Source organism: Lepisosteus platostomus, chromosome 1 (assembly GCF_059453375.1).
Source record: "Lepisosteus platostomus isolate fLepPlt1 chromosome 1, fLepPlt1.hap1, whole genome shotgun sequence".
In the NCBI taxonomy this organism is placed as follows: Eukaryota; Metazoa; Chordata; class Actinopteri; order Semionotiformes; family Lepisosteidae; genus Lepisosteus; species Lepisosteus platostomus.
In genome coordinates, this window is record NC_142611.1 from 16847222 (window position 1) to 16875119 (window position 27898).

At 35.6% G+C, this 27898-nt stretch overlaps 1 protein-coding gene across 2 annotated transcripts; it reads right to left on the bottom strand.

Moving 5' to 3' along the window:
- Nucleotides 1-3078: 3078 nt before the first annotated feature.
- Nucleotides 3079-25980, bottom strand: dnajb14 (DnaJ heat shock protein family (Hsp40) member B14). Of its 2 annotated transcripts, none has more exons than XM_088625868.1 (8): nucleotides 25787-25980; nucleotides 17450-17618; nucleotides 14083-14228; nucleotides 13192-13374; nucleotides 5791-5882; nucleotides 5219-5328; nucleotides 4361-4533; nucleotides 3079-3936 (listed from the first exon to the last, which is right to left on the bottom strand). In XM_088625868.1, the coding sequence occupies exons 1-8, from the start codon at nucleotides 25917-25919 to the stop codon at nucleotides 3812-3814; spliced, it is 1131 nt and encodes a 376-aa protein (XP_088481994.1). In that variant the 5' UTR covers nucleotides 25920-25980; the 3' UTR covers nucleotides 3079-3811. The 2 variants fall into 2 exon arrangements, with proteins under 2 accessions (XP_088481994.1, XP_088482003.1); XM_088625877.1 differs by lacking the exon at nucleotides 25787-25980 and adding an exon at nucleotides 21592-21825.
- Nucleotides 25981-27898: the final 1918 nt, after the last annotated feature.

A 27898-nucleotide genomic window follows, 5' to 3' on the forward strand; every position in this document is an offset into this window, starting at 1 on the left:
CAGTCATGAAGAAAAGGTACTTTCACATATTATCCACTATATTCCCTTATCCTAAACCATTGATGCAATAACTAAAAATCACAAGGACAGGAATTCCAAAAAATATTTAAATTAAAACACTGACTGCGAATTTGGACTTTAGATAGTTTTACAAACAGAAAGTCTATCAGAAAGAGTAAAATGGGTCAACATTTTAGATTCCTGACCCAAGCCTGAACCATACCAATTCACCCTAGTGTTATTTGCAGAAGGTACGTTATTCAGCATAAAATACTTAATAAAAGTATTAACAGCTAATTTATACATTTGCTGGAACACCTGAAGTGCGACCAATCAGTTGAAAGAAACACTTGCTGACTCACAAATGTTTCCACACACAGAATATTTATTTCCACATTTGTCCAAGGGATTCAATACATGAAACAGGTCTTACAATCAGAAAACTATTCTGGAAGATGCGAGATTATTATTGCAGTACTGAGAGTACAACAGAGACAATGATGATGATAAAGTAAGACTTGTTTGTTGAGACAACTTTACCAATGTTGTGAAGTACAGGTTTGGACTTGAATGATCACAGTTCTCTTTCAGATTTAGTACGAAATTAACTAAAATGTGTTCTTCAACTAATAAACATGCAATAAATTTAAATGGCAAAAATATGAAAAAAATAATAATTCTACAGTGTTGAATGTAATGATTTTCACTGTACCTTAATAGATTTCTAGTGTTCTAGTATTCTGACATGCTTTTGACAAAAAATGTTAATATAAACTTGTTTTTTCTCAATAACTGGATTAAATTAAAGAGTAGCTGCTTTAAATAAAAATAAATACATCAATCAATGATTTATTTAATGTTTTTTTAATGTTTAAAATTTTAAAATGAGCATGCGTACTAATGAAATTATTTAAAGCTACTCATTTCAATGGATTGTGGAATGTCTTCTTATCTGTAACCAAAAGAACCCAACACAAACAATCCATAAGAATGCCTACTTTTCAAGAAACAAGTGTGGTACTTGGAAAAGGCATACAGAATACATTCATTTGAAAATGTTCTTCAAAACCTTCACAGAAACTGGACTGCGATACCATTCTTTATGAAATAGTTCCTGGTTCCATCTTGTTAATAGCTATAGATTACAGCTACTGTATTACAACTGAATTAGCCCTACTGATAGTCTTCACAGCAATGCAGAGATTCCTGGTGGATATCCAGAAGAATAATAATATTTGTGAACGGGATTAGTTGTAATCCTAAAATGACCATAGTGACAGATGGGCCTGTAATATTATTATCCAGAGTCTGCCCACCTCTTATAGTTTCCCATTACTGAACTGCAAGAAAATAGCCTGAGCAAGTTCTTAGAGTGGAATTACAAGGGAACAGTAACAGCAACATGAAATTCACATTGGTCTGGAGTATTACAGATAAAATCAGGTAAAAGCAGAATATGTAGGAAAGTACATAATAAAAGTATAGTATTATTTTGTCTCTATCGGATAATGGCAGCAATCATGATGAACTGTTTTCAAGAATTATAAAGTTAATATTTATGGTTAAAATAAAAAATGTAGGATGTAGCCAATTATAAAATAAGACGTGATCAAAAACAAAAGCCATTCTTAAATAACTTGGCTTTGATAAAGAATTATCAAATTCTTATAAGCACCAATTCTGATATTAAAGTACAAGATAAAAGCCTTCATTGAAATGTTCACTATCAGCTAACATATAACATTAACTTCAAAGGTCAAAACTCACAGCACTTTGAAAATGGACAAAAATAAATTAATGAAATGCCAAAAATCCATTTAAAAATACCTGAACACATGAAACACCTTCATAAAAATTTCACATAATGCATTTTTAAACAAAAGCAGGCTTCAAACAATAGACACAATAAGATTTCATACTGTACTGTGCAACAAACGTTCCATGTTAGTAATTTAGCAATTCAAATAATCCTCTCAAATTCCCTATCAAAGACTTCAAACAATAAATTTTTGAAATGCTGTTGATTACACATAGCGTAACAACAAATTAAAAAACATTTTTTTTCCAATGAAGATTAAAGTTAATTGAAAATATCCTGCACTGTGTATGGTGCATAAAACAGTTTTAGAAATAGTAATTGCTGATAGAATTTCTTTTGTAATGAAAGTACATTTTCCTACCACAGTAGCTTGCTACCAAAGCAGGATTTAATTTTATTAGGTATTAATCATGCTTCACAACATATCTACTTTGAACAAAAGCTGTACTTATCCGTTTTCAAATGTAAATTACTGCATATTCTGCTGGACACACTTGTGGACAAATCATCCGGTTATCGCCACAATGAGATCAAATCAACTCTACAAACCTAGTCAACGTCACGTCACCCATTGAAGCCAATTAATGATAACATTACGGGTCTTGTAAATTGATCTCTTCAGTCTTACATATTTCAGATACCTAAAGAATGCATCAGTGGGATATAGGAAGTAATATCCCTAAAGATCCCTAAATATTCCTATTGCCTAAAGAATAGGCAATAGGAATATTTCTTTGCAAACATTTCCTATACGGTAAACATATTAATGCAACACAAAGAGCAAACCTTCTGGAGTTCTACAGTAGCTATGCAATGCACAAACATTTTAGTATCAATCCTGGCACAATCCTAATTCAGCCACCTGAACAGCTGCATGGTGACTGAGTGGACTTTTAAGCTCTTTACCTGCATAGAATGTTAGCACACTAGGCTACCTAAATTCCAGTTTTTGCTTCTTTTGGGTAGTATCACTCGTAATAAGAAGTTAGCACTTAAATAAAATTCATTGTGAGTATAATCAAATGTACTGTATATTAGCTTATCTGATAGGTTAAAAAAGAACAGAATGGGAACAACACTTAATTTCCTTAGCACACCCTGAAAAACAAGGAAAGTGCTAATGACGAAACTCTCCTAATACAATAAGTAGAAATAAAACATTAGCTGCTTACTTCTTAGAGGAAAGGCATGTATTCTCTGAATGTATTAGGTATCTACAATATATGTAATTTAAGATAGATCTGAGAAATATAAACAACTTTCAATAATAATTTAAACTTTATTCAAATAAAGGTCATGAAGATAAAACCTGTTCTACAAATATTTAAATATTTCACGCATTCAATCATCAAATGATATTCAATGTTAAAATCTTTTCTTCTTGGAAGATATGACTTAAATTATGCTAACATTTCCCGTGTGGAATCTGCAGTCATGTTCCTTAAGTACTTCATCTATACAGAACTTTATCCTTCTGCACTTCACATATTTGATCCTTACCCAGGACGTGACTAGTACATTTCAAGGGCAGAGAATAGTGGACTCTGCGGACTAAGACTGGAAGCTAAGAGCTGCAAAAAAGTGCATGGCTGGAAAAAAAACCACACAAAAACTTAAATGAGACATTTAGCACACAAGTTGGAATGAAAAGAAGTCTGTCGTGGTAAGAAACATTGTACCAAGTCAGTGCTGAGGTTATTCCAAACTCCCTTTACAGTCCCCTCTGGGAGCAGCTGTCTTTCATGCAAAAACAGTGGAGATGCTTGTTGGTGCTTCCAGGCTGTGTTTTAATTTTGGTCAATAGTGATGCAGCAAGGCAATTTCTTAGGGGACATTGGGGGGGAAAAGTAGAGGAATCAAGGAGCACTGTTGATGTGACTTAGAAGTATTTCCACAGTAAGGCTAGTTTTTGATTTGATGTTCATGTTTTCTTTTTAAAAAAATTATATATATTTATATCATTCTGAAAACAAGAGTCTCAGCTGGGAAGACTCATCCTCCCCGGAACAAGTCGTTTAGTCTGTCCAGCTCTTTACAGTTTTCCATGGTCATGAGTTCAGCCTTCCTGCGCAGACGATCATCTCTGTAAACCTTGGCAGCATAGAGGAGGTCTGTCTCTGGAAAGAACGAAAAAAATAATACATTGAAACAAGTATCAGTAAAGGTTAATAATAATAATAATAATAAACAAACAATTACATATTACACTGATGTTACAGAATTTAGCACTAAAACAAAAAAGAATTTAATTCAATATTCTTCAACCTGCTGACTTTACTGATGTTGTAAAATTTATTTCTAAGAAAAGACTTTCTTGATCTGGTATCTAAAAATCTCTGAATACAAATCTCATGAATTAATTCACTTAAAGACTTTGTCACCACCTTCTGGAAGCTAAAGGCTGAACTGAATTAGGGATTGTCTCCTTGAATTACACACAATGGGGACAAATCAATCCAGAGAGAGCACAGTTTTTCAACAAGGTACTTTCGCATCTTTAGAACCTACGTATATTTATAGTGCATAAAGAAAGAATCTTACTTGTTTGCCTCTCTTTCCAGCAGTTATTCCTGATATTAGAAACATAGTCCTCTTCCACACTTTTTTCTATCTTTTGTAGAGCCGACCCCTTGTATTCTGACTTGAAGTCCCTAGAGACATAGTATTCTATACGTAGGTTCTCTGTCTGCCTTTTAATTGTTTGCCCAGTAGACCTGTAAAAAAGTAAAATACTCTTTTCATATAGTTGTTAAAATACGTTTTTAAAAAAATACTGAATTGTAAGATTTCGTTGTGTTTTATACTGTATGATGACAGAAGTATGATTTTAGACGACTTAAATTACGACTTACCGAAAGGCGGTAAAGGGTGCAAAATCTAACAAAAAGGATATGATAAATACAACGTATTTCATGGTTGTCAAACTAAAACCCTCTACCTGGGTATATTTTGTGTTTAACTTCCACTCAAGGTCTCACATATTTAATCGAATTATCTGGAGTAATTGGACAACTTTTGTAGTATTAAGATTTTTATATGGAATCGGGAGAATCTTTCAAACAAAACGACAGCTGTAAATAACAGGTGAATGAATGAGGCAACCGAAGTACTCCAGTTTTTCTTATTATTCTCAATACCTTACAAGGACAGGGGAGTCTATAAATACAATTGGACTTACCGGTTATAAGAATAGAGAGGCAAAAAGTCAGGCACAGACAGATACACAGAGCAATAGATACAAGCAGACTAGACGTAAATACCGACATGTATAGGCAGTTGGAGACACACACACAAACTCTTGTATTATGTCCCTGATGCAATTGTATGTTCACTAGAACATACCATGATGAAAGGTTTTTCAGTACCACATCAACTCCTAGAGCTGCAGAAAAGACTCACGGTCTAGAATAGAGGCTGTAAGGCGGAGTGGAGACCATAAGCTGGCTTAGAATGGACACAAGAATCAGGACAACGATAGGCATCAACTGAATGAACATTGAAAATCCTCCCTGGAAAACAGAATGGGCAAACAAAATACTGATTAGAAACCTTGCCCCATTTCCATGAGGCAAATGCTAAGCAAACTCTACACTGAAATCTGGGAAAGTCTTTTGTATAAAAATAATTTTAGCTACACTTATGTTAGTGATTACAAATATAAGGTGTATTTGGTGTCTCTTTGTTTTCCAAAATTACATTTAGTACATATACATCTTTCTTCCATCTGAGACTTTATTGTGAACATTTTATTCTTCTTTCACTAACCTCACATTTTTTAACATAATGATAAAAGAAGGATTAAAGTCTACAAATGAGAAGCAAACTGAACACTAAATTCTATTTTTAACCCCTCTATTTTTCCTTTGGAAAACTTTCCACATTCCACCCCTTTCTGAAGTGATGAAATTAAGGAAATTCATTTTATTCCTGTTGAAGACCTTGAAACACTGACAGTCAGCGATAATACATACATCACCCCTCTCCTCTTCTCTCTCTCTCCTGTTGTTGTTCTGATACTGCTGGCTGTATCGTGCTCCGCCATTAGTAAATGTGTGTGTGCTGCCTATGAAGAGAAAAACATTTACTGTGAGAAGTGATCAATTGATCACTAATGATCAATTAGCAAGAAAACAACAAACCCCAGATGGTTATAAACTGGTATATTTTATGGAAGAACTATGCAATTTGTGAATATACCATTCACTGTAACCAAGTTAATTTAATTGTTTATCAGCTGTTCTGAATAAAATTACATACAGTGCCTTTCAAATGTATTAATTCCCTTCGTTTTTATCATATTTTACTGTGCTACAATATAGAATTACAATGTATTTATTTGGATTTTTTTTTGCCACTTATCAACACAAATCACTGTATAATGTCAAATTGAAAACAAACTTCCACAGATCCTTCTAATTATAAATATAAAACAGAAAATAAGTGATTGCATTAGCATTCACCCCCTTTTACTGTGACACTTAAAAGGGCTCTGGTGCAACCAAATGTCTTTAGAAGTCATGTTACTGTATATGTTGAATGGAGTCCACCTGTGGGCAATAACGGTGTTTCGCATGAATTCAAGATGAATATACCCATCTCTGAGAGATCCCACAGTTGATTAGTACAGTTCTCAACAAAAACTATATCATGAAGAAAAAGTAACTTTTATTTAGTAAATCTAGGATATGGATATTGAAAACCACCAATCAAGGGAAGGGTATAAGAAAATGTCCAAGGCATTACATACCCCCCAAAGCACAGTAAAGTCCATTGTAAAGAAATGTAGAAATTATGATACAACTGTGAAACTGTGCAGAACAGGGTGTCCTTAAAAACTGAGCATCGAGGCAAGAAAACTAGTCAGGGATACCACCAAAAGGCTGTGTACAACTCTAATGTAATTACAGTCTTCTATAGCTAAAATGGGAGAAACTGCATATGACAATTGCCTGGGTGCTTCACAAATTTGGGCTTTACTGAAGGAGCGACAAAAAACTCACAACAAATCTTGACTATACTTCGCCCGAAGGCATGTGGGAGACTCCGTTGAAGAAGATTCTATTGTCTGACGAGACCAAAGTTGACCTTTTTGGCCTCAATGATAAGTGTTATGTTTGGTACAAGTGTAACAGTAATCTTGAGAACACCATCCTTACGGTGAAGCATGGTGGTGGCAATACCATGCTATGGGGATGCATCACTGGATCAGGACCTGGGAGACTTGTGAAGACAGAAGGAAAAATGGATGCAGAAAGTATAGAGAAATCCAGGAGGAAAGCCTGCTGCTATAGGAGACAAAGGACTTGAGAGAGGACTCATCTTCCAGTAGGAGAATGGCCCAAAACATACAGATGCAGCCATTCAAAATGCGCGGTAAAAACCCGCGGTACAGTAACCTACCCACAAGCCACCGCGGGGCACCGGAGGGTACCACAGGGCAAGTGATTGGCTGGCCAAAATGACCGACAGGGGCACTCGTGGTGCATTGGTTTATAGTGCAAAGATTTAATCATTTAATGTCTTTACTGTACACATTTTAATCCGCTTAGTTTTGAATATTTATATGGATTTTACCACTAAAGGGAAATTTTAGTAGCTGAGCATAAAAAGAAGAGGAGCATAACGCATCTGAAGGTCATAAACGATATTAATTTAGGAACATAAACATTACTGTATGTATGTAAACTGTACTGTGTATGGCTGGTCTTGGTAGTTTAAAGAAAAAATACACACCAGTCTTCCATTTCTCCCTAAACATTTTAAGCATGAAAGTTTTATGAAACGGTACCCAAATATGCGATTGCTGTATAGAATGAATTTTAATTTAAAAAAATTATTTAACACGAACATTAAGCTGTTTACATCTTCCGCCTGAGAACAGTCACCCGTTGCTACCCAACGCAGAATGGTGATTGGCTGACACCATCTGACACCCCTCTGATTGGAGAAAAAAGACGTGCTGGTTTGCTATACATACTGTACCAGGAAGAGGATTTCTTTCTATTCAAAACGTGTATTTTAAAAGTTTAAGAAGTAAAAACCTTACAGCGTACACAGATTTCTAAACTGATCAGGATCGTTATCTTTGTCTTATGCATAATAATGTTCACCGCTCTGTCCAGCAAATTAATAATAAACTTTATTTTATATAGCTTTTTAAACGAATAAGTAATTAGATTGCTCATAAACCTAATCACTTGCTTTTTCTTTTTATTTAGGCTCAGATTTCAACTACAGATCGTATTATTAATAACCATAATAACAACCAACCAACAAAAACAACCATATAAACATAATACCAACCAAAAACATAGATAACAACCACAATACAAAATCAAATAATCAAACCATTTTACTCTCGCAAAGTCCTCCAATTATCATAATCCCACCCCTTATGCAAAACCAAACCTTCCTCCCATCCCAGTTTATCCTGTTTATCATAAACAAAATCCACCTCAATTTTCAACATAAAGCATTACACAAAATCAATACCTCAACACTCCATACTCAACAACGATAATTCACAAACAGCCAGAACATGTAACTACACATTCCCAAACAGACCTAATTTCCATAGCCCCGCCCCTTATGCCCCTGTTCTCTCTCTCCCCTGGCGGTTGTAATTGTTTTTATTTTCAAATAAATTTTAGCAAAGTCATGTATTTTAAAAATCTTAAGATTTTTATATTTATGTCTTTATTTAGTGGTTTCATTAGTGACAAAGGCTAAACTTTCTTGGAAAAATGTCTTTTATGTAAACCATGTTTGCTATTAATTCATTCAGGGCTAAAATATGTTCATTGTCTTCTAATGAAAGAAGGGTTCCTTTCGCCGTAGTCGGGAGCCTAGCCTTTAACTAGTAAGTACTGTATTTACTGGGTTTTTGAGGGGGGGGGGGTGTCTTTCGCTGGAAATCTCGCCTCCTACTTTGAAAATACCCGTGAAACCGGTTCAATTCGTCACAGCCAGCACTCCTGCAGAGAGTTGGGTTGTACTTGCAGTGTATACAGTACACGCGTTATGCTCTTCGTTAATGTCTGTGAAGTTTTATTTAATCTCTGAGCCATACTTATTCTTCTTGAAGCCAGTTTCTGCCAGGGAGTAAAAAAAAAAACACACTATGGTATTCTCTCCAATGCAGTGCAGTTAAAAACATACCTCTGATGCTGCTCCTAAATGAATATCGTTTATGACCATCAGAAGCTTTATGCTCCTTTTCTTTTTTCCAGTGGATTGAACAGGGAGAGGCATTTCATGATGTACTTTTCACTGATGAAACAACAGTGGCTCTGGAACAGTTTTCAACCAAGTCGTTTTATAAAAAGGGGAGATATGTACACGTTACTGAAGCTAAAAGTTTAGCCTTTGTCACTAATGTAAACAATAAATAAAGACATATAGAAATCCCTACGTTACAGACTGTTTATGGCTGGTATTGGTAGTTTAAAGAAAAAATACACACCAGTATTCCACTTTCTCCCTAAACATTTTAAGCATCAGAGTCTTACATGTGGTTATTTCGAAAACGTTTGTACGTGCTCCTTCTTACCATGTTACTGTTTACTGTTACTGACCATATTAAGTTTAAGTGCCTGTGGGCACTTTTCCTGTCCGTGGGGGGTGGACCGTCTTTCATTAGAAGGTTAGTCTGTTCTACTCTGAGAATGTAGAGGGGGTGGAAAGTGCCCGCGGTCATTTAATTAGTATTTTAATCTTAGTTATCTTTCTAGTTCATAGGTTTGCATGCATAATTTAATTTTGAAAGCCACTGAGACATCAGGTACTACTGTTGTATTTATGAAAAAGAAACAAAACAAAAAACATACTAACAACTGTGCCATCCTACTCCTTAGTTAATACATTTTATTATTCATAAACAGTTAACATTGTTAGCAAAATATTTTGAATTATATTTAACCCTATTTTTTCTTTAGTTTTGTATTTAACTTATTATATGATAGTCAGACTTAATGTATATTAATGTATATTTGAACAATGAAAATATATTTTTACAAGATTTTACATTAAGCACTTAATATGGTTAATAATAGTAAACTGTAACATGCTGTAACAAGATCGGTTAAACTGCGAAGAAAATCCTTTCATAGAAAATGTTTCAGGTGTGAAGAACATAGATCTCCAATGCAATTTCAACCAAACCTGTTCCCACACACCCTGCCCCCAATACCATTAGAATATACACAAACATTTTAGCGTTTCATTCTGAGCAGAAGACCCTCACACCTGAAGAGTGCTGGCTGTGACGAATTAAACCGGTTTTGCAGGTTTCAATCACAGACCATGTGACATGGGACTCAGTAAAGTAACACACAGCGCCACTGGATTTGATAATACTGTACCTAACCAAAATCCGCAATATGGAAACAGAACCTGTGTAATTGTTGATAGATGATGTACTCGTAACATTTTTTCAAGACGAACTACAACATTTAAAAAATGACTTGTATGTACTTGATATCTCTAATCAATCCACGGGTTCCAGCACAAAACGAAACTAAAACGCATACCGTTTCGCGCTTCTTATTAGTTGCTCAAAAGTAATTTGACCGTATGAAATGCATAATATAAACCTAGAAACATATACGTGAGCAGTACTTAAGCACTGTAGTATCGGTGTTAAGACATACCTCTCAAATACTGTAAATCAAGTTAAAAATATCTCAAGACCGATTCTGGTTGTAATGAAACCATGTTTCGTGTATGTTTTCTTTTTCATCTTGAAATAACTCATTTCTAAATACCTTTTTCACTGTTAACATCTTGTAGCAACTTTGCAACAAAATATACACTCTGACAGTTCATCCTGCTACCAACATTAAATAAAACAAATCTTAAGATTTCTATATTTATGTCTTTATTTAGTGGTTTCATTCGAAGCTTACAATGTTTAGGGAGAAATGGAATACTGGTGTGTATTTTTTTCTTTAAAGTACCGAGACCAGCCATATACTGTATGTTTATGTTAAGATTTCCCTTCAGTGGTAAAATTAGATATGAATATTCAATACTTAAACGGGCACAGTTAAGACATTAAATATACATATACATATTGTATACAGTACAGTTTGCATACGGTAATATGTTTATGTTACGCGATTAAAAAATAAATAAATAAAACTGAAAGGTCCAGCACCAGCTGGATTCGAACACACAACCTGCCAGTTGGTAGTCACGCACCTAGACCAGTAGGCTACAAGACAGCTCGCATAAGCAGGCAGGGGAAACAGCCCTACACAGCCCTGCCGCAGTACACGGATATAATCATACCGTTATTAAATTCTTGAGATACGCGATTCCATATTATATTCCCTTTTAATCAAATTCTAAAAGTATGCTTGTTGACTCCGGTATCACGTTAGTTAAAGACTTCGAAGCTTACAATGTTTAGGGAGAAATGGAATACTGGTGTGTATTTTTTTCTTTTCATGATAGGTGTCGCATTTTAAATCATTTTCGTAGTTAGAAATTATGAAACGCCCTGTTAAAAGCAAGGAAGTTTTTATGCCCGTTGAAGTAAAACAAAATGCCTGACAAAGTATGGCTTGGACAGATTCCAAGTGCTTGTACAAATGTGCTAAAGAAATTATACTTTGAGTATACAGCTTGTCCAAAGTCATCCATTATTAATACTATTAGTAATATCTTCAGTAAAGGCTTTGATGCATAAATATTTCTGATAAAGGTAGGTTGTGTACTTTTGTCCAACTGAGCAATCTTGCTTTCATAAAATATACCAACATTTTAATGACTGATGATTAACATGCTGTAATACACAGTTCAAAATTAAAGGCTCAAATGCTGTACATGAGAGGTTAAGCTCCCCCTGGCTGTTTTACAAGGCGACGCCGGATAGTTAGTCACGTGACACACGTGAACCGCGTGATACCCCGGTGGGCGTGTCGCGGTATGCCGCGAAATACCTCACCCATTTTGAATGGCTGCATCTGTACTGCCAAAGCCACACTGGAGTGGTTGGAAAAGAAAAAAGTCAATGTCCTGGAGTGGCCCAGTTAAAGCCCCAGAAGTCAATCCAATCAAGAATATCAAGAATCTGGCAGGAATTGAACATTGCCAACCATCCAGCCTGAGGGGGTTGGAGCAATTGTGCAAAGAAGAATGGGCAAAAATGACAATGTCCAAATGTGCAAAGCTGGTAGAAACTTATCCAAAAAGACTCATGGCTATAATTTCTGCTAAATCTGCCTCTATCAAATACTGACTCAAATTGGGTAAATGCATATGCAATCAGTTATTTCTGTTTCATATTTACAATTAATTTAGGAGGATCTATAGAATTTTGTTTTCAATTTGATACTTTATAGAGTGTTTTCTGTCAATCAATGGCAAAAACTCCCAGTTAAATGCATTACAAATCGAAACACTATAAAATGTAAGAAAGTCCAAGATAGGTGAACACTATTGATAGCCACTATAACTTACTGAGAAAATGTAGTGCATTCCTTGACAAGAACCTATATAATCATATTAAATAATTTGTGTCACTATTGTATTTATTTTAATGCCAAGGATATAAATATATGGTATTAGCATGTCTTTAACCTGTCTATACTTGCTTTTTACTAGCTTTATAGATGTATCAGTGCTTTTATTAATTTGTTGATCTTGCCCTCACTGCTTGTGTGAAAAATAAATAAGACAGCAACTATGAATAATCTGCCTGAGACATGTCAGTTTAACTCAGATACCATAATGTAATTAAAGTGTTAATTACTAGTGTTAGATCTTAAAGGTGGAACAAGTAGGTCATGACACTGCACACTGCTCCTAATACGTCTGTGACCTAATTTCCCAGATGAAGAGCCATTCACAATATGAAAAGAGATCAGCATCCTTGGAGCCTCAGAAGTTTTAGGTGTTGTCCACAGAACTGCCTTATTTAGACGGTATTTAGATGTTTCATGAAAACTACCTTCATGAAGGAAAGCTTTATTAAGCTATGGCAATAAAGGCATCAGGCTGTATTTGTATTATTGTGTAACAGTTCAGGTTAGAACCCAACATACTGTGTACGGACATAGCTGAAAAATCAATTGCATGTTTGGGTGAATCAATAACATTGATCTTCCAGGCTTCTAAGGAGTGTTTGCAAAAAACACTACACACTAAAGAGTAAAATCCCTATTACATTTAATAACCAAATAAAAAAAAAAGTCCCTGCCTTCTCCTATGAAACAGACAAAGGATATTTTAACAATCAGATCCCCTAATCAATTAAGTCAGATGCTTAAATAGAAGGTTTTAAAAATCAATGGAGCACCCTATTATAAAGAACTGCAGCCACTGCCTGTAAAGCCGTAGTGCTGCGTCAGCGAGGAGAGTGTCAAACTCACTTGAAGGAAATCCTCCCCCAAAGAACATGTTAAAGAGGTCCTCAGGGGTGATGTCGGCTTCGAAGCCCCCGTGGAAGTCAAATCCCCGTCCCTGGGGACTGCTCGTAGCGTCCTCTCCCCCAGTCAGGTCATACTGCTTTCTCTTGTCGGGGTTACTGAGCACTGCATATGCATTACCGATTTCTAAAACACAAAGCAGGAAAGAATTCAGTTTCTTCCCAGCCTCGCAGCTTCAAAGCCAAGGAACAGGAAACTGTACTGCTGTGTAATTTTACATAATATAATATATAATAAGACATTTCAATAAATAGCAACGACCGGGAGCAATTATCATTTTTGACTGTATTGTTGGGCTACATGGTGGCGCAGTCGTTTAGCTTTGTTATCTTGCAGTACTGGGGCCCCGGGTTCAGTTCCTGGGGGATTATCTACATGGAGTTTGTACGTTTCCCCCGGGCGCTCGGCATTCCTCCCACAGTCGAAAGACATACTGGTAGGTTAAAATTCTTCGGGGGAAAATCGACCCTCGTGTGAGGGTCTATGTGTGACCTGTGAGGAACTGGCATACAGTCCACTATGTATCCTGCCCTGCACCTGGGACTTGTCAGGTCAAGCTCTGGCTCCCACACGACCCTGTATTGGATGAGGCGGTTAGAATGGATGGATGGACTTTACTGTTTTAAGAGTCATCAAAAGTATAAAGGATAATTATTAATGTCACCAAAAACACGAGTGCTTCAAAAGTGTTATACACCAAACTTTGGTACTTACAAATACGATCCCCTGTCCCTTAGCATTCTAGGGTAACAAGAGACTATCCAGCTCTTTACACTATAGTAAATTGCAATCCTATCCCATAGTAGTTAAGGGAGAACAGAATATATTTGTTACTTTTGAAGGCCTCCGTGGCTCCAGGAGCATGGTTCTTATCAGGGTGAAACTTCAGTGCCAGTTTTCTATAGGCTTTTTTCAGTTCATCTTCATTGGCCTCTTTACTTATGCCCAGAACTTCATAGTAATCTTTGCATTTCTTTATCCTGTGTCATTTTGAAAAGGCAAAAGCAGAGTGGTTAGTAAAACAGCAAGTTATGAATGCAAACAACTTGTTGGAATTTTTGTTATCATTAACTTTTTAACCTTTCACTTCACAAATCTTGAGTCTGGTCTCAGAGCAACCTTTGAGGATCTTCATACACCAAATAATTTCTAATATTAATCAACACAAAGACTAGAGCCTGCTAATTCCTATGAATGCTTCATTATTATATAATGTTATAGTAGAGTATGTAGTTTTATAGCATAAAAACTAAAACTGACAATGTTTGCAGTAAGAGAATGTTCAACAGTTACAAATGTTAAGCCCATCATCAGGTAACGAATAATTTACTGTAGATGTTCTATTGATAAAATGCAACACCTTGCTCATCATTGCTGGTGGTGCAAGATTAACGCAAACAGCACCCCCCTCAGTTCCCTTCTGACAATGAATTATGCAATTTATCCAGCACGTTGCGTCTGACCTCGTCCATAATCCTTATAATGTTAATTTGCTCCTTAGGGTATATGTCCTCCAGACACCAAAAATCACAAAGCTTTAAAATTGAGCCCAAATTAATTAATGTTTCATGTTTAACCTCTACTTGCTTTGAATTTTGGACAAGATCTATAAACAAAATGACAGTTTAAAAATGCAACTACCTATTGTCTAACAATGTCTTACCCTAATGCTTTTAATGACTTAGAGGTGAGTTTCAGTTTAATCTCATTATATTTAAAGTTCTACAACAATGTCTTTCTCAGTTTCAGAGGTTCTTCATCTTATGCCACCTAGAACAGTCTGAATGACTGCCTTTTTCTGTAACTTTTTAATTATTCCACCTCTTCCACCACTAGTATAAGAGATTTGTTGTTGACCTTAAAATTTCGCACTTCTTATATATTGATATCCTATGGAGTGTAAATCCTCCAAATGTATTAATACCCTTGACAATTACAATTAATTGTATATTTCACAAAGAAAATACATCAATAATTGTCAACATTTATAACTTTTATAAATTGTTTATGAAAATGTCTCCAAGGATATCATATGTAAGAAACACATAGACAATGTCCAGATTTATTCGTAACATACAATTCCTGAAAATGTATGTGATTAATTATGGTGCTTTTGCTCATCTTTTATATTATAAAACCACATAAATAAATAGTCTAAAGAAGCTTCTGGAGGTCAACTTCATTGCCACTGGGTATTAAAGGAATCCGAAAGCAGATCTAATCACTCAGTACTGTGTCATCCTGGGGAAAGATCTATAAAAATTCAAGATAAAAGATTATTGAACTCAAAAACTAGTGATGGCTATAACAAATACCAAAAGACATCCAGATGACATTTTGATTTTGTCCATCATCATGAGACTACGATAGCTGCTACCTCACCAGGAAGGATGTACAAGCATTTTACCTAAAGGGTAAAAGTGTGATCAGAAATGTGGAGTGAGCATTTTACATTCAATGGCAACTATGGGGAATCTTTTAAAAAACTCTAGCACAATCAGGATACAATCCTCCCAAGTTTCCCAGATTTGGATTTGCGGCTGACCTCATGAATCTGGGGTCTGTGGTAGTATTTGATGGAAATGTAAATAGAAAAAAACTACTTGCCAAGCAGAAACTAATTGACTTCTAAATATGCACTTATAGTTTTTAGAGACTATAAATCCTTTCTCGAGCTGTCATTAGGTTAAATCAAGAAATATACTGTATATATCTTTTAAAGAATGTGTACCATAGACATCTGAGGGAATGTCTACAAGATTCATTAATACATGAAGAGATTATCAGCATATACAAATTCATAGTATATCACAGATCTGATACTGAAACATCAGTATTTCTCTAGAAAATCTTTGTAAGCTTCTAAATATAAGTATTAGCTTATTCTTCTTTCATTGTGATAAACGTGTCAAAAAAAACTTCAAAATAATTCTGCTCCATTTCCATCCACCTTCAAGCTCATGTCATTATGCCAAGATCTTTAAAAAGGTGCCTAAATTCAGACAGTTTTCTTTGCTGAAGGAACTAGTAGCAACACTCAATGTGTTCTGCTGTTCACTTAACAAAAAGTAATAAATACTGATATCAGCTTCCAGGCTTCCCTAATGAAGCCAAAGAAACATGCAGGGATCGAAGAGAACATGTATACATAACACAGTCTTGACATTAAATTAGGTTGTACTAAAGAAATAATCCCTGTACTTTAGATAGTTTGGTCTGTGGTGGTGTAATATGAAAAAGTGCAGGCCCCTCATTAAGTTTATGGGACAACTACAAATCATAAAAAGTATGTCATAATACTAAGCTTCCTGTCATTCCCATTTGTTAAAATGTATTGCTGGTCTGGAATCAATCCAGAAAAGAGCAACACAATATATTCCTAGGATCAAAGAAATGTCTAATGCTGTCTAACTTAACTTTTTTTCATCTTTAACGGAGACAACTATGACAGGACAAGATTCAAGTATTCGAAATTCTTCAAAGGCGATGACAAATTCAAACCATTTGACTTCTTTTGATCCAACAGTGAACCAAAAGTAGAAACGGAGAAAAGCATTTAAAAATGGGACAAGACATCTTTACCCAAAGAGTTGTGGGAGTATGGAATAAGCTGCACAACAATATCGTTGAAGCCAATATCCTGGATTCTTTCAAGAAATGGCTGGATTAGATCCAATTAGCGACTGGAAAACAATTAACTGGCCTCCTAAAGCTTGGATTTTTATGTACCTACTGTTGCTACATTGCTTACATTTAACCTTTTTCAAAAATGTCAAACTTATAATATTGAAATATATACTTCAGTACAACTTAAACAGTCCTTGTACTTGCCTAACAGTACCGAGAAAACATCTGCACTGATACTACTCTTTGCCATAGGTTTTCTCCTCTATATTTGAGTCACATAATTAATAATCAGGTCTTGAAGTTGGCCCAAATCCCAGTTTTTAACATTTAGCAGCCAATTAAAAATGTAAAGAGACTTGTAAGGTAGCAATTAAATGAGCAATACAGACCAAATGGCCTCCTCTCATTTATTAACCATTCTGATGTTCGACAATATTCATAGTGATTTGGTTCAAGTATTACCGACAGTGTCGTTACTATCTGCAGAAAACTGCACTGCAAAACTGTGGTACTATTAAAATGAGCTTTAGAAAAACAGAAGTTGGTGATTACGGTGGGGAAGTGTCTCACTCACCTCTGCACTCCCTCCAGCTGCTCTTTTGTGTAGGTCTTGGCCATCTCTCCAGATCCTGCAGCATTACTGCTCTCCTTCTCCGGTTTAGATCCACCGTTAGTGCTGTCAGCTGGTTTCCTGCGGTTGGGCCCATATGAGCTCCCGTTTCTGTTAAACATATTCAGCAGCTCTGAAAAGGACAAACATTTCTAAGTCTCATCATCACTAATAAATCATTATTAGTGCTTCAGGATCTTTAATAATCAAGTACTCAGGACCCTTTCTAACATCTCAGGCAAAGGGTGGCACCTGCAAACTGCAATGTCCCCAGTCACTACACTTGGGCTTTGGTTGGGGGATATTCTGGTCCAGAGGGATGAATACCACCTACTGGTCTACTAACACCACTTAAGCCATTAACAAGCATGCATTTCAACCCAAATATTTAAGCATTTAGCCACTGGAACAATATCAACAGTTTCTACAAACATTTGATACATAATTTGTGAATTGTTCAACATTGAACAAGGTTTGAAATGCGATAACGCTCCTTGATTTAAGCTGATATTTAAGTTGTCAAAGGCACTTTTAAGGTCTCATTTGGTGTATTCTGGTCAGCTCTGCTCACCATATCACAAAAAAGACATCGCTGCTCTGGAATCAGTCCAGAGAAGATCAAACAGGATGTAATGTAATATTGTGCACTGACAAGGTTGAAGAACTAGGATTAATTCTATTTAGGTTTGAACAGAGAAGACTGTTCACCCTGTACAAGAAGTTAAGAAATGATACAAATTAGAGAAGGCCGGTATTTAGTAGTTAATTGATCCAAGGATCTCACCCTGGCTTCTTTCAAGAAATGATTGGATATCGGCTTCAACAACATGGCTGATTAAAGACTAAAGAGTTCATGAAATAAACTCACTCTGGTAACAACAAAACGTCTGTGCTCCCTGAAAAACATGAAGAGTGATGATATACAGTATTGCTATATGCAACACAAAGCACAAAACTGCCAAGCAGATGTTCTGTACTTTCAAAGTTAAGTCTAAACTGAAAATACAGCAGCCATACCATTCAACTTTAACAGTAACTCCAATGCTGCTGTTCTAGCAGTCATTCATGCAGAACATGGTTTCCAGAAGATCAGAGTACTATATACAAGCAAAGAGGTTTCCCTTTTACTTCCTTACATCCCACAATGTTCCTGGATATTATTGAATTATAGGGGTATATTAAGGAAAGAGCCTTAATTATCTACAACCGGCAGGGTTAAACAAGTGCACCACAAAAAAACTAAATTCATAAATAACATACTATTTTTATCAATCACCAGCAGCCAGAATGGCTGCTTTTCCCATCTGTTTACTTAGGTTAGGCACAGGTGCCCATCAAAACATTTGCAAGCATTGCATAGCCTACAGTGCATACAGCTGTGTACAGTCTGAAGGTCAGGACTATCATGAAAACAATCAAAATGAAAGACTTTTTCAAGAGAGGCCTCTCCCCTTTGGAAAATGTAGTTTTGCTTAGTTCTTTTCATTCCACAATGTATAAAGAGCAGTCAAATTAAAGCAAGTCAAAATTAATTAACAGAGCTGCTGCCCATTAATGTTTTTTTATAGTTTTTTCACTTAAGAGTCTAATATTTACAATATTTAGTGAAATACACTGACTCCAGACAATCAGAAGTTCCAAACCACAAATTATTTGCACATTCACACCTTACAGCATTTTAGTCTTGGACATTCTTCTAAATTCACTTGTTAAATTATGATATCATTGTATGTTATTTCATCATGTAATAGTACTTTTATGTGTAATAAATACAATGTATCTCTAAATCCTGAATGAATCTTCTTACAGAAAATATGAAGAAATTGTTAATTCTTTCAATATTTAAGCATTAATTATGTCAGGTAATGCTGCACATTTCTGAATTGTAGAATAGAATACAAACTCGTCCTCAATACCTCTGGTAATCTACACAATCACCTGGAAAGAATTCAGTGGATGAATCCCTATGCCATATTTGCTAAAAAGAAGAATGTAATAAACATTTAATTGGCCTACACACTGGCCTGACTCATTCTTCTTCTACAGCTTTTTGCTATAATGTATAATGTATAATGTATAATGTTGTAGTACTTTCACTCTATAACAGGCACGTTCCACAGTCAATCACTTTCAGTTCTCCCAATACAGGCTGCAACCTCCTATTGGTTTTGCTGTATTCATATAGTTATTGTAATGAAGAATATCCTGTTGGCCTACAGTTTATCTGTGTAAATGTGGAATGCAACTCAACTAAATAAATAACAGGCAATGATATAGAAAAGCAACAAATAAGTTATTTCAGTTTTTCTTACACATACTGAGATGAACAAAATGAATTGGCTAGATTGACTGCAGACTTTAAACTTAATCAAGGTTTCCAGCAAGGCTTCAATAAGAAAACAGAAATAAAATGACTTTAATGAAAGAACAGAAGAGAATGAAGTGTCTTCAATGACCGAGGCATTGAAGCAATTTTAAAAATGTCAGAAATATGTAACAATCATAAGAAAAGGGGAAAAAATTAAATTCAGACAAAAATAAAAAGCTTAAACACTAATTTTCTACAGCCACTGTTTTGAAAAATTTAGGTCTTTTCAATGGGATTAAAGCTTTTCAGACCAGCAGAAGAAAAAAAAAGTACAATATGGTCTTCAAGCTTGCTGTCTTAATTCAGGCAGAATAAATCTGCCTTTTAACTGTCAACTGTTGTAGTACAACTATAAGTTACTTCTAAATAACATTCATGGGTAGACTTCACTGTTTGTACTGTTGTACATCAGTGTACTGATGATGATCAGTTCAGTAATGTTCCAGAATAAGCACAAATTTACTATATTGTATTCATCTGATTAGTTATATGGTTAGTAACTAGTTATATGACTGATACCAGCTACCCAGCAAGGCTGTTGAAGTCGAAATCCTGGCTTCTTTAAAACTGCGAGATGAGATCTTCGGATTTACCAGCAAATGGGCTAGATGGGCTGAACGGCATTAACCTTTCTTATGTTCAGACTTCATTGCTAACTCATGTGGGCTGTGTTTGAGATGATCAGTTCAGTAACGTTCCAGAGTAAGCAAAATATTTAAACTATACCTGACTGAAATAATAAAAATAAGTACTGAGTAGCTGTTGAGAAATTCCTCAGACAAAATAATGCAACATATTTGTGATAATTCACTTGAAATGCAAAAACTGTCATGTACTCTATGTGCCTCGTTGTATCCACACCTGGTCAGGAACATAGGCAAATTGAACAAAAAATTAATCACTTTTTCTTCGGGGGAAAACTGTACGTGTAATAAATCTGTTAAGCAGTTTGTGATATCAAACTTCTCTTTTCCCTTAATAATATAGTGATTAGCTTAAGCTAGAGAATCTGACAAGACATCTTCATTACTGCTGTCTCTGATTATTTGTAAATAGTCCTTTAATTTCACTTCAGGTGACAGACACAAAATACTTATATAATTTAATCAATGGATTACTTTCAAGAAACTTTTAAGTCATTTTTTTCCAGCCTGTTCTAGTTACCTCTTCTGATCTCAGAATCCCTGCTGGATTGAGCCTGATGAAATCCTCTTTTCAGTTATGTACTGTATCTATTCTCCTGAAAGTATGGAAATAAAAGAACACACTTTTTTCCCCTCTCCCCTATTCAAATCTTTAGCTTGAAGTTTATACTTTGTATGTAATAAACTATTTTTGAACGAGACATTATAAACATTTACAATCCAATGCAGTAGCGAAGTTTGAATAAATCATCCGATATTATTGCTATACTGTGGCTTTCCCTTGAGAGTAAAGGAGTCACGGGTGAAGGTTATTGTTTACCGATCTATAAAAGAGCTTCGCTGTTCATTAGCATGCGCAGCAGGTCCCACATTAGCCATAAGGCCTCCCAGAGGTCTTTGCTTAGCTACAGTACATAGATATCTTGTTAGAAGTAATCCCTTTATAGCGCAGACTTTATGGACCACAACTTCCTGTTACAAAACACACTGTTTGTTTTTTTCTATACAATGCCCTGTATAATTCCTTTCTGTACAACGATTTAAAAAGATTTAATCGGATATCCTTGTCTTTTCAGTTTTAAATGATGCCTTACCTCAGAGCTCTGGACACACACTCGGTTTAGTTTTCAGTTTCAGTTTTGCAACATCTCATGCTCACTTCTTTCCAGGCGCACAGGCAACATGTGCCTACTTAGCTACCACAAACAGCGGTAAATCTTTCCAATACTCCATGTGAATACATTAAGCACCTCTTTCAAAGTCATCCTTTAATAGACTATTTTACTTGTTCTTTCTTTCTCGTTCAGATCATTTTTATATATCTAACACTGCTGTATGCAAGCATGTTATGCATTTCAATTTCACTTTCACTACTTCTGAACTGGATCAAGATGGTCAACCTTATTTATGTCTACTGATAGCACACAGCATGTTAAACTGGATAAGCCAGTTTAGATGCATGTAATTTTGTTTTTCTCAAGCAGAATAAACACATAATACTACATATTTAGTGTAAATAAAATACCTCAATTCCTAAACTAAGGTGTAGTTGAAAAGTTTTTCACTGTTACTCAGTTACACCTCAGCACAGATCTGTATCATGCAACATATCCAAAGATCTTAAGGTTTTTATTATGGACATTTATACATCTTATTTTGTGCTCTACAATACTATATTAAGCATAATACCTCTAATTACCATTGTACATCACTGCATAGGATTATATAATTTTTGCAAAGTTGAACAACCATAAAAAATGCTTGTGTAAGGAATAACAGAGAAGCTTAAAAAGACTATTACTGTAATTATCAGGAAGCACATTTATTTCTGCACTGTACGATAACCCGAGCACCTATCCCTCACTCCCTTTAAAATCATAATTAAACTGTATTCAAACTGAACACTGTCTACACATGAATTGTGCATTTACATCTGTATGAAATGCAGGTGGCATTCCTGCCCAAAGAAAATCCTGAGCAGGCACACTATGTAATCTTAAGTCAGCATTGTGGTATATGAGGATATTACTGTCTGTAGTTACATGCCAGTATCACCTGTACTATACTGAAGACAGTACTAGGAGCGGTCAAACTGCAGATTACCTAGGTCATGCAGAAATATTGTTTATTGGCATCACATATAGTAACACATTAGACTGGGTAAGCCAGTTGTGATCATTACATCCAACCAGCTCTGGACGTCTTGACGTCAGTAGCTGATAATAATTTTAATTTAATATGGTGACATAATTAATGATGCAACTGTCACAAAGACCAACTCTGGACTAGACTTAACCGGGAAACATGATGGTGATAATGATCAGGCTTAGTACTAAAGAGATTCTTTCCTGATCCTGGGAAGCAATAGCACTGCAGGGTTTAAACCACCTCATAATTCTCAATGTCTAAAGGCCTGAAAACAATAATTATGCAAACTCTGGCCTTAAAAATACAACAACCCCCCCCCCCAAACAAACTATGGCAAATTGCAAACATGTTGACCCCTTACATAAATACAATAGAAAGACGAAATCTACAGAGTTTCAAAATATTCCTAACATACTTGCATAGGTATTAAAATAAACTGTACCCTCACACTGAAATAGGAGGCCAATATCATACACAAATAAGCCTTCTACCTCCAAGAGACTAAGGAGTTTACTTAATGCACTAGAATGAACATACACTGATATTGTGAAATGCTGTATAGACCTTCTCCATGACATTTAAGTAGGCTAAATACTTAGCAGTATTTATACTACATACTGATATGTATTAACATTAATACTATAGTTTACTTTTTAGATATGCGAGGTGATACAAGGAAATTGCTTAGAATAAACAATCAGCAATACTTAAAATACCACACAGTTCTAAACTAAAGTAAAAGCAGATCAATCTCATTAGCAGACAGTGCTTTACTGTCAAATATGACCTCTTTAAGTGATATCCATAATGTGCTGGTAATATGATAACGTATCGAGTTGTGACATTTTTCTTGACAATATTAATATATTGGGGGAAAATATTGTGATATGGCTGTAGCCTAAATTGAAACAAACTGGAACAGCGTAAACAGTGGAGCACCACGGGATTCTGCACTAGTCAAGTAAGGAGATGAATACAAAACAAGCCGGTTAGCAAATATTATAGAAACAACAAATTAATTTCTAAAAAGATTTAGACAAAGTAGCATAGAGGCACAGTGGTGTGCATTGCTACCTCACAGCGCTGGAGCTCTGGGTTTAATCTCGGACCTGGGGTGCTGTCTGTGTGGAGTTTGCATGTTCTCCCCATGTTCACATGGCTTTCCACCAGGTGCTCTGGTTTCCTCCCACAGTCCAAAAAACATACAGGTAGGTTCATTAACTATTCAGAAAACTGGCATTGGTGTAAATGTGTCTGTGTCTTTGTCTACGTATGACGGTGTGCCTGCCTTGTGATGGACTGGCGATAGGCTCCAGCTCCCCTGCAACCCTGAACTGGAAAAAACTGTCAGAAAATAGATGGATGGAAGATTTAGTCAAAGACAAGGGCAAACAATACTGGCAGACAATATTTAATGTAGAGAAATACAGGGTTTTGCATGCAGGTATCAAAAACAACTGCCATATTAATACAAAAAGTAAAATGCTCAGTTAGAATGAGCTACTTATGAAAGAGACTTAAATGTTTACGTTGACACGTTTACATCTTCTGGAAATAGTGGAGAAGCAATTCAAAAAGCAAACAAAATAAAAGGAATACAGAATTTAAATAATGATAATGTTTCTTTATTAGCCCTATACAATTTCTTGCATTAGGAATTCGTCTTTTCGCATACCCCAGCTTTTCTCCATGAGACACAGACACACAGACGGAGTGAAGCTTGGGGTCAGAGCGCAGGGTCAGCCATTGTACGGCACCCCTGGAGCAGTTGGGGTTAAGGGCCTTGCTCAGGGGCCCAACGGAGTAGGATTCCTCTGCCGGCTGGGGGATTTGAACCGGCAACCTTCCAGTCACAGGCACAGATCCTTAGCCACAATTAAATCAAGGGATGTTACGATAAAATTGTACAATGCAGTAGTCTAAAGATCTAATTAGAGAAACTGCAAAAGGACTTTGATTGACTTCCTCACCTTGACAATTCCTGTGAAACAGTTTTTGACCAAAAACAGTACCACACATGATCACCTAACGTTATTTGCCAGACATCGTTCTGAATGATTTTTTACCATTGGCAAAAAATCAAATTTACTTTCAAAGGGTGAGTTTTTGCTGCGACCGAAGAAACTCAACAATAATGTGATGAAGGCATTGAAGGTGACTACAAAAGAGGAGTTTCCAAAATGATGTAATGGTTACAATGGAGGGATACGTGCATGGCCATTCAAGGTGACTATACAGAAAGATACAACACTCACTTAGATATAAATGCCGATGTTTGCTAAATAAAAACAATCCGATTACTTTAGAGCCTGGTCTTGGAGGGCAATTGTGCCTACACATTTTCATTCCAACTCTGCTTTAAACAAACTAGATCAAAACCTTATGTTCTTGATTGGACCAGTTTGACACCTTATGAGAACTATGAGTTATTAGCCATCTTAAATAATACAGGAAGAAAGATCAACACGAAGGGATGCCCACCCACAGTAAAAAAAAAGATGGCACCTGCAGTTAATTAATAAGGACCGGATGCGAAATTTAATACACTAAACGACACCTTCATTACAATCTGGCTCTTGAGACTTCTATTCGAAAGGATTTAGTAGAAAAGCAAACAATAAACATGCTTGAGCACATACTGTACATGCACAATCCGTAGGAATATACAGTAATATACACTGTTGTGTGCAACAAACCGCAACAGAGGATTCACACACATACAGTACTAACAACACAGGCCTGGTCTTAAGATGAGCAATTGAAAAAAAAAATTGTTTTAGCAGAAACATTCAGAGCTCCCGCCGTTAAAATGGCATGACACCCAAAAATACATTTAAGGGTTTCATATCAAATTTAACATCATTATCCTTCCAGGATACCACAGCCCACTTCTTTGCAGCAGCTGCTTCGATTAAGTGAACATTAAGGTCTTCGCTTCATCTTTTTTTTTTTTGCTGTGAGAAATGTCAAAGCACATCATGTCACCTTCAGTAGCCACTGCCATTATAACCAGTAAACATTAATTTATTTTCCTCGCCATGTCAGCGCTATCCTGTTCTACCAAACCATTGGCATTTATCGGAAACTGTATTAATAATCACAGGAATTCAGTCGCATAAATTCGTCTCTTGGCAACCTTACCTTTTGCTTTTTCGGTCGGGTACAGCTTCTCTGCTTTGTTCAGAAATTTTAATGCCCTTTCCTTGTCCCCTGCTTCGAAAGCTTTCCTAGCTAACTGGATACATTTTTCAGCTTCGTCTTTATTCGACTCCATCTTTCTTCCTCCTCCCGAGCTAGAGAGCTCAGCTGATCACGCCGACACTGACAGCCGTACTTGAGTGTCACTCGCCGGCTGTTGGTGGAAAACAAAAGCGCAGAAACGTGTTTTTTAAACAAGATATAAGAACAATTTATTTAATGGAGAGGTAGTTCTTAAGGCTATAAATAAAATAAATTAATTAAATTATGACTTAATTTGAAATAAAAAGGGAAATTTGTGACGGATCATTTTAGCCAATCAATGGCGGTGAGGGTATGCTAAGCAACGTTAATACTTTTACCGGTATAGCATGCGTTTTGTTTTACAAATCTTAAACGAACAATGATTTGTTTTTATTATATAATGCTGCTTGCAGGCGCACGGTTTTACTAAATGTTCCTACTCTGGTCACACAGTTGCAAATAGTGGATGCATTTACTATGAGGGACGGTTAAAGTATTTTTTTATTTTGTATACTGTACATTATTATTAAAGCTACAGTACGTATAACGCAGGTTAAGGTGTCTCATTTCGTAACGTTTTTAAAACAAAATTGAGAACTTCCATTTTTTAAATGACAGAATTACTTTTACTATAAAGTCAACTGTTTTTACAAAATATTTTATCCTCACTTTACGAAAAGGTTAAGGTTATGTCTTGTATCCCTAGTCTCTAATCTGATTCATGATAGTTTCTGGGATCTTTTAAATTTATTTAACTGGATACTAAGTGAATAAACGGAAACGTTCCCACTCGGACCCTTAAAGGAAGAACCTTACGTCTTCTTCCTACGAAATTGCAAAAGATACGTAACTTCCGTGACATGACTAGGACATCCTTCTTCATGTTTATAACAAAAATACATCTTTAACATTTTAACACTAATAAGAAGTGTGCCTCGCTGGTCTAAAAAAGAGAGTTGGGAATAATTACGCTGATAAATTTCTTATTACATTTATTCACATAATTGCCCATAATAGGTAATCATGTAAATAAAAATACATTAAGCCATGAAATTTAGTAAATCCGAATTGGATAGTAATCCTTTAGTGTTGCAGAACTAAGAAAATATTGTCATAAAGACAGCACAAAGGCTACTCATGAAAACGTGTAGGTCTGCTAATCAATACAAAAGCAATTAAATAATACAAAAAGGTTAAATATTATCGTTTGTCAGCCTAAAAGTAGTATACTGTTTTTGTTATTTCTAATTCGTTTTTAAAGGACATAAATGAAGAGAATTTACAAATATTGTGCTATATTATGGTTAACTAATATTTTTTATATATTATATGTACATAAAATGGCTTTCCAAAGAAATGTATATATACAGCCCATAGCAGGTTAGAGTGAAGACCTGTGTCAATGTGCTTGGGCTGCAAAGGTTAATTCTGCACTACTTTTCAGTGTTGAAGTAAACTTTATTTGTTCCATAAGAGGTTGTACAGCTTGTTGGAGTCATAATTTAACTACACACGTGAGACTGAAGTTAAGTTCTAGGTATTATTTGAGCTCCATTTATAAGATTTATTTAAAACATGCTAAACTCAGGGCAAGTCTTTCTGGAAAAATAAAAACACAAGGACAAGGCAAAATAGAAACCAGCCACACAAGGATACAAAGAGAAAGACTATAAGATGCTGCATGTCTGGTTTTTCGTTATAGCCTGAGTTGTCAATTTATACATGTTGGATTTTTAAAAAGTTTATTACTTAATATATTATCTTCTATAAAGGTTCACCATTACAGAAGGCATGCCCATAGAAACACCTCATATCATTGTTAAAAGTAAAAATTCTGCAGGCTATTAATTAGACCAATGGTGTAACTGAAAGCAAAAGAAGATAACCAGTAATGGGGTCTAAGACCTGACATTCACAGTAATATTGCTTAGGAACTCTGGAACACAGAGAATTGTAGGTTCATGTTCGATGCTGCTGTTAACTCTTGAGCAATGCACTGCAATCGAATTGCTCCAGTAAAATCTCTCCTAT